Genomic DNA, 10,156 nt, shown 5'->3' on the forward strand with positions numbered 1-10,156 from the left:
CTTTTCACAATATTGAGTGAGGAGGGAGGGAGAATCCCAGGCCATATCCTTGCCTGGAAATAGACCAAAATTTGGAGGTAAATGTTTTAAAACAATGTGAATTACAACAAGTTTAAACAGACTTTGACATTCACCTAAGAGCCTATTCTATGAGATCTGCATCTGGTAAAGTACACTGGGCTGGTACTAACTCCACATGCCACTTAAGTGTTTCTGGGACCTTTGCAGTACTGCAAGTGCCTCGCCTTAGAGCAGCCTTTCCAGTTTTCTCAAGAAGACATGCCCCGAGTGCGGAAGAGGATTTACAAGGAGCTGTGTGAGTGCCGGCTCATGGACTGAAACTCAGCAGGGACTCTGGGAAGTCTGACCAAGTTGGAGCAGATGGTTTGTTACTTGAATCTCCAAACACTTATTTGAATTTTTACAGATATTTCAGATCAGTGGTGTTGGGCCACTCTTGTTACCTCAAATTTATTTTTTGCCCTTATTCATTTCTCCAGCTACCATGTACTATTTTTTAATGTTCAGTTTGGTTTCATTTTTAATTTTATGGATTCTGTGTGTCTCTCCCCTCCCCCATATTTAATATTTATTATCCAAACGCATGCATATAGACAGAGCATGCAGTGCAGAGTATTAAAAAAAAAAACAACAAAAAAAAACGCCTAGTAGATTTGGTGCAGCTTTTGAAACTTAGCTAGATGTGAACTGAATACAGGTTCAAATTTTAGTTCCAGAACCTAAAAATGCAGGATGTTTTTGATACAACATAACTGAGAATAGTAGATGTTCCCTGGGGCATAAAGAGTAGCTAGGAGGGGTTTTGACAAAGCCAGTCGTTTTGTCTTTACCAGCAGGACCTTTCACTGACTTCCCTCTCCAGGAGAGTCGCTTTCCTTTTGAAGGGTGAAAAGGAAGTGGCCATAAACTGACTGGAGTGTTTACGTAGGCACACTTGTAAGCGCAGTACCTGCTGTGGGAAGAGTTGATTAAGGTATGAGAAAAAGACAGTGACCTTGGGGGTCCAGTCAATCTTCACACAAGAGAGATTTCAATCCTGGTTTTAAAAAGAACAATAATAAATGCTTTAATCTTATAAAGGCTTTTGCTGGAAGGCTGAATTCCGTGGATTTCTTGTTTTTGACCCATTAAAAAAAAAATCTGTCAAACTAGTTGTCAAACAAATGAGAACCCAGCCTTTCTAAGAGTAATTTACAAGTTGTCACTTTCCTTGTATTGTTTCCTTTATGGAAGAAATTAAGATTTGCCAAATATCTTTCTATTTCAAGGATATTTAAAATATAGACATTCAAAACCGAAGATTGACTTCATGTCTTTTGCAGGTGGATGGGAAGGGGAAAACAAGAAAGGTAATTAGGAAGACTTGATTCTGCCAGGAGTACAGCAAATGTTTTGACTTTTTCCCCCTCTTATTTCTTTAGTGATCTCAGAGACGTGCAGGGCTCATTTGGCCTCCACTTGACCAACCCTGAGATTCCAGCACAGGGGTCCTTTTTTTTTTTTTTTGCTTCCATGAACCTCATCTTCTGGGGAAAGGCATTAGTGGCCCTGTCCTCAACCTTAATTGCCTTAGGATTAAAGTAATGGATCTTGCATCTTTAGCTTTTTGTAGTATTGGAAAATATAAATAAGGAAAGATGCATGTTAAACTAACCAATTATCTTTTCTGAACTAGGACAGTTTTGAAAAACAAATATAAGAAACTCAGTAGCTTATACAGAAAAATACCAAGTAAATGGCAGAAGATACTTGGATTTATGCCTAGTTAGGTGTGGGGTGTTGAAACTAAAAAGCTCTAATTAAGGGTGGCGTCAGAACATGTTTACATGCAGGGTTCCTTCCCCAGACATTCCAAGCACCAGTACCAGTGTTTACATTGTAAACAGCCCAGCACTTTTCTAGTCCCCTAGACTAAAACTCCTTAGTACAAAACCAGGTCAGTATTTATTGTGCTTCAACTCATTAAAAAGACTGAGATTAGAGGCATTTTGTGCTGCTACAGGTAGGTTTGTGTCAGCATTAGTCAAGGTGACAAAGTGAGTTGGGTGTCTTCTTGAGGTTTTCAGGCATAGTTATGCAAACATGAGATTTTTCAAATCTGTATGCAAGATATTTGCCTAGTTTTCTTTCTTGGTAACTAAGCTATCAATTAAAAATGTCTTATACTTTAGAGCTCCGTATCTCACTTCCTGACAGAACCACGCATGCAGAAGAGACAGAATTATGTTCTGGCAAGAATCTTAAGGCCCAAAGCTCGACTTAACCATTTCCTGTAATCTGAGAGTGGTCATGCTGTCAGCAGGGAGGCATGCAAGGATGAGCAGAACCTACAGTGAGCTGTCCCAACTCTAGGGTCTCTCTCTATGTCCAGTTTCACAGGGCACCTTGAGGTGCACCGTCCAGCATGCTTCAGCCTAAATGTCAAATATTTTAAGTCTGGTTCAAATGTTTCTGTTCATAAAACTTGGTTTTAGCACACATAGTTGGTTTTCCTCCTTCTTGTAATTAGGTATAAAACTTCTATTTAGGCCAAGTCCTACGTTAGAATAGCATTTGTCCTGATGTTTGCAATAATTGCTTCCTTGCAACGTTTTTGAAATTATAGTCTGGGCTGTTGGTATAGACAGTTATTGTTTTACTGTCACTAGCTTGGCACTGAATTGTCTTGAGTGCCCACAAGGTGGGCAGACCTTATGCTTTTGGGGTTGAGGGCAGGCCTTGTACAAACTGAAAGCTGCTTATGATGTGCCTTCAACAAGCTGCTCAGTCCTCTCCGTCAGCAAACTTACTAGTCTAGTTGCTTTTTTCCTTTTGTTAAATCTTTAGCAGTGAGTGTAGATTTTAGTTCAACTTTTAGTTAAATTCTCTCAAAAATCATAGAGAACCAACCTTCTCTTAAGGAAGGGAGCCTCTTAAGGAAAGGAAAAGCAGCAGTTGCTGCCAGTAGTCCCTGAGTCTTTTTTTTTTTTTTGGGCTTTGCATTTTATTTTCTACTTATCATTGAATATTATTAACACTGGTCATCTTGAATTCATAATTGGAACAAAACAATAACAGACCTAACAGGGACACAGCCAGCACTAGCCTAAGTTGAGCTGCCCTTTCTCTCTGTAGTTGTGGTTCATGACTTCCCTGGGTTAGAAGAAATAACTGGGAGCTCTGGGTGGATCAGACCCTTCAGGCGAGAACCAGTGTGTTAATAGTGTGAATTAGATATACTGACTACCTGCTCTGCTTGTTATGAAACTGAACTAATCAGCAGTTATAAAGCGCATACTTTATGTGCTAGGCTCTGCCTCCCAGCCTGTAGATAATTAAGATGACCTAGGGAATACCACCAGAAGTGCTAAATGTATTTGGACTTTAAGCAGACCTAGACAAGCTGTCCACTTAAATGGTACCTTTTGGTCAGAAAAAGAATTTATTTAAAGATTGTGATCATGTAAAATTACTCAAACCTTCTAGCAAAAATATTTTTTTGAAAAATAAACTAAACACCTTTATAAATGTGTGTTCTCTCGTGTTGAATAACATGAACTGTTTGGTGAGTAACAATTTTTTCCCAGTGACATTCTAGTCATGACAAGGCTTATCTATGAACAGTGACCAGTGTAGGCTGTAAGCAGCCTGCCCTAAAACAACAGTGTCCAGTAGCATTCTCTGCAGGGATGGAGATGGTCTACATTTGCACCTATTACAACAGCCATTAATCCCAGGTGGCTGTTGAGCATTTGAATAATGTGATTGAGGAACTGAGTGTTTTATTTAACTAGCTACATGTGGCTGGTGGCTACCATATTAGGTAACTGTCAAATCCAAATGGACATACAAATTCTGCACATTATTCATAGATTTCCCAAAAAAGAGTGCATTATTATTCCACAGTAGGAGCATTTCAATGTCTTATTGGTGAGGAAACACAGGCAATGATAAGTTGGTCCAATTTTATTGAAATCTGTTACAGAAGACAATTCAAATAGGAACCACTGTCTGGTTTTAAGGCCTATAGAAATCTGAGTTATATTTTAGTGCAAAAGAATATAAAATACATTACTTTAAACTACAGTGTAAAAAGATTTTAAAAATGAATTTATGTCCTCATTAAATATTTGCAAATGGTTTGTTCCTAAGTACTTACAACTAATTTATAGATAGCACTTTTAAAGTTCAAATAGCCAGTTTAAATTTGAGAAAATATACACTTACTGTAACATGAAAGAGGTTCACATTGAGATACTTCAGCCCCAACTTCAAACTACTGGAAATTAGGAGATACTTAGTTGCTGGATGAAAAAATTTCACTTTTATCAGGGAAAATTATACAGATTAGCAGTCTAAAATGAGCATAATATATTAGAAAAATTGTCTCTTGCTTACAAATGCAAAATAAATCCTCTAGACTCCCTCATCTGTAGAGATCATCAGTTCACTAGCAAGGCTCTGAAACTTAGCACAATTAGAGAAAAAAAGACTTCAAATGAGAATTGGCCAAAACATTTCCAGAGGGAAGCATTTCTGATTGTTTTTGTGAAGCTTTCTCCCGTATCTTCAATCTTTTTTAAAAAACCCACTCTCTCCCAAGATCAGTCCGAAAATGGAGGGGAAAAAAAATCTGAGGGCTGTCACAGCGACCTTTATCATATCAAGGCAGTGTTTTAACTCACAGCTCCTGATATTTCATCTGTTTCTTATTGACAGTGTCCCCCTGCCCTCAGACTTAAGGTTCCCTATAATACAGACCCTTGGTTTTTTATAGGTAAAACACATCTTTTGAAAAATATGTTTAGTAAATACCCTCCAATTCCTGTACCTAATTTCCTGATACATCTAAAGCATGTAAGCAGCGGTGTCCCCTAGGACTGTCTGAGGCTTACTTTTGTAACAACTATTTAGGAGGTTCCCTTGACTCTTGTTTGTAGTGATTAGAATTCCACATAGAAAGAAATTCAGTTGTCAAACATCTGTTTCTAATTTACAGCAGAGCTATAGAGCAAAACTCCATTTATTAAACTTCAGCTCATGCAGACTTAAAATTTTTTAAACAATAATTCCAGGCCCCGATGTAGACCATGAACATACTTATATGTAAAACATGGTACACTCTTTAAAACTTTTTTCCAACTGTTTAAAAAGAAGTGTGCAGTTTTTGGCTGATAGATCAACATTATACATTAAATCTGCTGCTAAGGAGCACAATTTTTGACCTGGTAACAAATCATTCTGATAATCTGACACACAGCCAAGATTCTAAGACTACAGAATTAAAGGCATTCTTTCGGATTCTGTCCTTTTAATAATTTTAAGAGGAAGACCAGGAAGAAGCTTCCACCTCAGTAGAGACATTGATTAAAGCTTGGTAAAAATGGGCAGGTTTGCAGACCTTGGGTAACGCACGTCAAATTCAAAAGGCCAAAGGAGTGAGTTTTTCATGATGGGGCTCTCACCACTCACTGGTTTTGGGCCAGTTTTCCGTAGCCGCCTCTCCCAGCATCATAGTCCTGCCGGTACTCATCTCGTACCTTAATTGAGAAGAACACATTACAGTATAGAGAAGACTGATGTAATAGATATGCCCCCCACAAATATGTCAGCCAGCTGAGCTTTTTCAGGTGTCATAATGTGAACATTGAAGCAGAGCATAATTTTTGAGCAACTGATATAAAGCTCAACTGTTCTGCAAAATTATTTAAGACTATCTCATGGTTTTTTAACCAGACACCAGGCTCATACCAGCATTCAAAAATAGCACATTCCAAAGAATATTAACATACTTAAAATAAAAATGTAAAAGTCATTTCAGTGTATTTTTGCTTTTGTTCTAGATACTCTTGCAGGTGGGGATATTAGCCCCTAGCAGAAGTCCAATAATGGTTGTATGGATCATACTATTTAATGGTTTTAAAAAATAATTTACCAGCCCCAGTGGGTGGCTTTCAGATTCACTTCAAGCCAAGGTTATAGCCACGAAGTCATTTTCAAAAGAGCAAATGCAAACTGACAAAACACTTGTCATTTAGGACCAGAATCCCAGGTAAAGGCTGAGCCCGGAGAACCTTCCTGCATACCTGGCCCCCAGATCGCCCACGGCCATACTGCCTGCCCTCTTTAAAGCCCGCATCCCAGTCTGTGCGAATGATCCGGTCATCCAGACGAGTTCCATTTATGTACCGCATGGCATTTTCCGCATCTGCTCTTGAATAGTATCTTAAGTATAATTATTAAGGAATTAGCATTTCTCCAGACGTTTTTATAAACAGAGGAAAAAACATCGAAATGAAACTGAGTTAAGAAAAAGTACAAAAACCAATCCAACCTGATGGAGTTCAAAGACAATAATGTGGCTTGCACAGGCCTGTTTGAGGTTGGTCCAGGAGCACTTAGTCAGATATGACATTTATCCATGGCTACACTGATCATGATTTTCTGGATAATCCTATTAATTATCTGGTCCTATATTTTGGTTTGCAGAATATAAAATATGTTCAGTGCAGGCTTAAACCACGGACTATTATCCAAGGAAACAGTAGCATCCAAATTAGGAGCTATATATTCAAGAACAACCTTAAAAAGAGGTCACAGTACCTACGAGTTGCCATTATATTTCATTAGAAGGGAAGTATCACTCAGATTAATGGTTCCAAACCTATTTCATCAGATCTACTAAATCTATGGGGTGGTATTCAAGAAAAAAATCTCTATGCAATTATGTTTATTAACTGGGTTTAGAAAATACTGATCTGGGCTTTTTCCCCTTGTCTTTAATTACACAGGTAGGGAAACACTTGTTGAAATCCCAATGTCCAGTATCTACACAATGCCTAGCACATAGAGGGCATTCAATAATTTTTTGTTGAATAAAATGAATGCTAAAGGGCACACAGAAAAAAACACTAGCAGTGAATGGCAGCCTCTTTCTGGTATTTGCCTTTAAGATCGTTGATCTTTGAACTTCAAGGCAAATGCAAAAACACCCCAGTTCTTAGAGCCTGGTTATTATCTAAGAGTTTCTTTGCCTTTTTGTCCCCTGTGAACTATTTTACACTATTGTCACCATCGGTGAAACTCATACCTTGTGGAAGAGGCTTGCAGAACCCAGAAATCAGATTCCAAAATCAAAAGTGCAAAACAGGTTCAAAGTGGGTCTTCTGGTTTAAGTTGATAGAATGAGCACACTTTTCCTTCGTTCCTTCTCAAGGCCCCCATTAAAACAACAGAAAAGAAACACAGACTCAAAGAGTAGAAGAGGCCATCAGCAGACTAGAGATTGGGTAAAAGCTGAAGAGTGCTAATGGATGAAGTAGTCACAGTACAAAGTACTCTTGAAGGGCCTTAAAGAAGAGACAGCAAATTCAGGAGGCTTTTAATTCAAAGTTGAATAAGGAGTGAGGCTGCAAATAGGGTCTAATTAAAGGTTTTTATGTGGGAAGACGACCTGCTGGCAGGAAGGCATTTAATCCAAGGCAAATAAAAATAAAATGACAGGGTTCTGAACTAACTGTCTGGAGGAACTAGGGCATTGTCTTTGATGTTAGCATGCCAAAATAAAATCCCTTTTCAAGCTAGCATTTGAGAAACCCGTTTGTCCCAAAGGCAAGGCAGCAACTTAAGCAGCCCTACCTGGTTCCACTAAGTCAGCCTTCTTTCCCCTGATTATGACCAGAAACCCAGGGATCACCAGAATAAAGAGATTTACAGCATAAACACAACCGAAAGAAACGATTCAGGGTACAGTAAAGAAAACTCAAAAGACATGTTATGTCTGATCAGGTCTAGGAAATTTCTCACACAAAATGACCAAAAATAAAAATATTAGTTAAAAAACAAAACATCAGGATAAATCCAGACGGTCCAGTATTTGGAGAGTTTCCAGGGAGAGAACAGTCACACATAAATACAGTTTTGATTTTGACTTATAAGATCAAACTACATACATCTACATAATAAAATACTACGTAGCTACCTTAAAAAGAGGTAGATCTATGTGAACATGGAGCAATCTCTAAGATGAGTGGGGAAAAAAAAAGTCCATGCAGTACACTACCACACATCCATAGGATTACTTCTGGAAAGAACCATGAGACTCGTAACTGATTGTTTCTGGGCTTAAAAGAGTTCTTTTTGAAACACCATGAACATATACATTCTCAAAAGCCTTTTTCTTAATCAACTACAAACGAAGTGTGGATTTCAGAACAGGATGTAAATGTTACCAGCTTTCCCAGTGTAGGTGTAGACGACAGGACGGTACAGCTCAGTGGTAGAGCATGTGCTTAGTATGCATGAGGTCCTAGGTTCAATCCCCAGTACCTCCATTACAAGAAAACTTTTTCAATTAAAAAAAAAAAAAGATTAAGGAAGGAGAGGTAGTAAGTGTAAGGACACTCATGAGCGAATAGCCTCAGTCATTTTTCAAAACAGGTAACCAGCCACTCTCAGCCCCACCCTTCGCCAACAGCTGCATCAGACAAGGATACTCCACAAAGCAGAACCCACATGCTGTTTTCTTCATCTTATCCAGGCCCATAATGATTTTCTTTATGTCACCACTTTTGCTGAAGAGTTCATAGATTTGTTCTTCAGTTGTATAAAAGGAAAGATTTCCAACATACAATGTACAGCTTTTCTTTAGTAATTTTTCCTGTTCTTCATTGTCACCCTAGAGTTTCAAATAGAGAAAAAATCTAAGCAACACAATCTTAAAAGCTGTGCTTAAATAGAATCCCTAAGTATGGGAAAAACTTTCATTAATTCTGACCTAGGAATTAGTTTCTCTAATCATCCCAATCCACCACAAACCCCTTGCCAAGAGAGGTGTTCAGATTCTATGAAGAATTTATACAAGGACCAGACTCCTTTTAGTAGAGGGCAGAGAAAGGGATACAGTGATATCCAAACGCCCTTTCAGCATCCATTCCTCTGCAGGCACCGAGGCCTCCCTAAGAGTTTCGGGAAACCAGACAATGCAAGACGACACAATGAGACAAGAGCAAACCGATTCTTGGCGTTCTGGCCCGGGGCCTCCCCTTCTCGTGGCCCTGCTTTTCTCACCCGGAAGTGCTGGTCCCGGTACTGGCTCAGCTCGACGTAGGAGTCGCTACGCAGCGCCTTCAGGAGGCCACCCGACATACCGCAGAGAAGTGGCCGAGGATGCCTCCACTCTAGGAATAACGAGGCCACCCAGGCGCTGCCGGAACCGGAAACGCGGAGGCAGCTGCTGAAAGTGGCTATCTCTCGGTCCAATCCCAGCGCGGCTGTGTCGTCACCGGGCGGCGCCGGCGCAAACGTGGTCCGTAGTCGGGAGTCGCCGATCAGAAGCGAGAGCTGCGTGCTACGGGTTCCGGGTCGCTTCAAGGATGGTTCTGCGGCGGCTATTAGCCGCATTGCTGCACAGTCCGCAGTTGGTGGAGCGTCTATCCGAGTCGCGGCCCATCCGGCGTGCGGCGCAGCTCACTGCCTTCGCACTGCTGCAGGCCCAGCTGCGCGGCCAAGACGCGGCCCGGCGCCTGCGAGCCCTTGCAGCTGGGCCCGGGGCCTCCCTGGGCCGCCGCGCTGCCCGCTTCAGAGACACTTTTACTCGAGAGCTACGCCGCGGACTCCAGGAACGCCCGCGGCCACCACCAGGTAGCCAGAAGGGCCCGGATGCCAATCCCTAAACCCAGGCTGGGCGGGGCCGAGGTCGCCTGCTTTCGTTCTGGGCTCGACCCCGACCTCCGCGCTACGGAGTCATCCAGGACACTGGGCACGGCTTCGAATCCTGACTCAGATTGTCCGCCTACAGTCCCACCCATCAGAGAGCCCAGGTCTAACCGACATCCCTGGTGAAGTTCTGCAACTGGACAGAGCACAGTGTGTGAAGAAAACCCCCGAAGCCTGACGGAAGTAAAAGCAGTCTGGGCCCTGGTACACCATGAGCAGAGATCCATGGACCAAAGTACAGCCAGAAAGAGAGTCTGCCCTCTGCGAATAGGACTAAAACTGGTAACAGATGATACTGCCTCCGAACTGATGTCGCAGGGGCTACTTCCAGGGGAGATCCTGGATAGAAAGACAATCTTGCAGTTGCCAAAGTCCTGTGATTAAATGTGTGAGCTGAGTAATGGGTATTGTTACTGGACCAGATTCTTTTCCCCACTTA

At 41.1% G+C, this 10,156-nt stretch overlaps 3 protein-coding genes across 5 annotated transcripts in view; 2 read left to right on the forward strand and 1 right to left on the reverse strand.

Moving 5' to 3' along the window:
* Nucleotides 1–3,528, forward strand: part of SENP5 (SUMO specific peptidase 5) — a 42,597-nt gene extending 39,069 nt beyond the window's left edge. For all 3 annotated transcript variants that reach the window (XM_045519832.2, XM_010959303.3, XM_010959302.3), the window contains one exon: nucleotides 229–3,528. In XM_045519832.2, the coding sequence (XP_045375788.1) occupies nucleotides 229–339 (111 nt within the window). In that variant the 3' untranslated portion in view covers nucleotides 340–3,528. The remainder of the gene's footprint in view (nucleotides 1–228) is intronic.
* Nucleotides 3,529–3,951: 423 nt separating this feature from the next.
* NCBP2 (nuclear cap binding protein subunit 2) lies at nucleotides 3,952–9,402 on the reverse strand. The gene is made up of 4 exons (XM_010959305.3): nucleotides 9,070–9,402; nucleotides 8,496–8,677; nucleotides 6,087–6,225; nucleotides 3,952–5,540 (listed from the first exon to the last, which is right to left on the reverse strand). The coding sequence occupies exons 1-4, from the start codon at nucleotides 9,400–9,402 to the stop codon at nucleotides 5,469–5,471; spliced, it is 726 nt and encodes a 241-aa protein (XP_010957607.3). The 3' UTR covers nucleotides 3,952–5,468.
* On the forward strand, nucleotides 9,375–10,118 carry NCBP2AS2 (NCBP2 antisense 2 (head to head)). The gene has a single exon (XM_045519837.2). The coding sequence runs from the start codon at nucleotides 9,375–9,377 to the stop codon at nucleotides 9,672–9,674; it is 300 nt and encodes a 99-aa protein (XP_045375793.1). The 3' UTR covers nucleotides 9,675–10,118.
* The last annotated feature ends 38 nt before the right edge of the window (nucleotides 10,119–10,156 follow it).

The sequence above is a fragment of the Camelus bactrianus genome, chromosome 1 (genome assembly GCF_048773025.1).
Source record: "Camelus bactrianus isolate YW-2024 breed Bactrian camel chromosome 1, ASM4877302v1, whole genome shotgun sequence".
Classification (NCBI taxonomy): Eukaryota; Metazoa; Chordata; class Mammalia; order Artiodactyla; family Camelidae; genus Camelus; species Camelus bactrianus.

What these genes read in the sequence shown, in the direction of transcription:
- NCBP2 (XM_010959305.3), bottom strand. Translation starts at nt 9,402, where the DNA reads ATGCGGCTAATAGCCGCCGCAGAACCATCCTTGAAGCGACCCGGAACC. An exon ending in TGTGGGTTCTGCTTTGTGGA is followed by an intron (nt 6,226 to 8,495) that starts GTATCCTTGTCT and finishes ATTATACTTAAG; the next exon opens with ATACTATTCAAGAGCAGATG. An exon ending in GTGGGCGATCTGGGGGCCAG is followed by an intron (nt 5,541 to 6,086) that starts GTATGCAGGAAG and finishes TTCTCAATTAAG; the next exon opens with GTACGAGATGAGTACCGGCA.
- NCBP2AS2 (XM_045519837.2), top strand. Translation starts at nt 9,375, where the DNA reads ATGGTTCTGCGGCGGCTATTAGCCGCATTGCTGCACAGTCCGCAGTTG.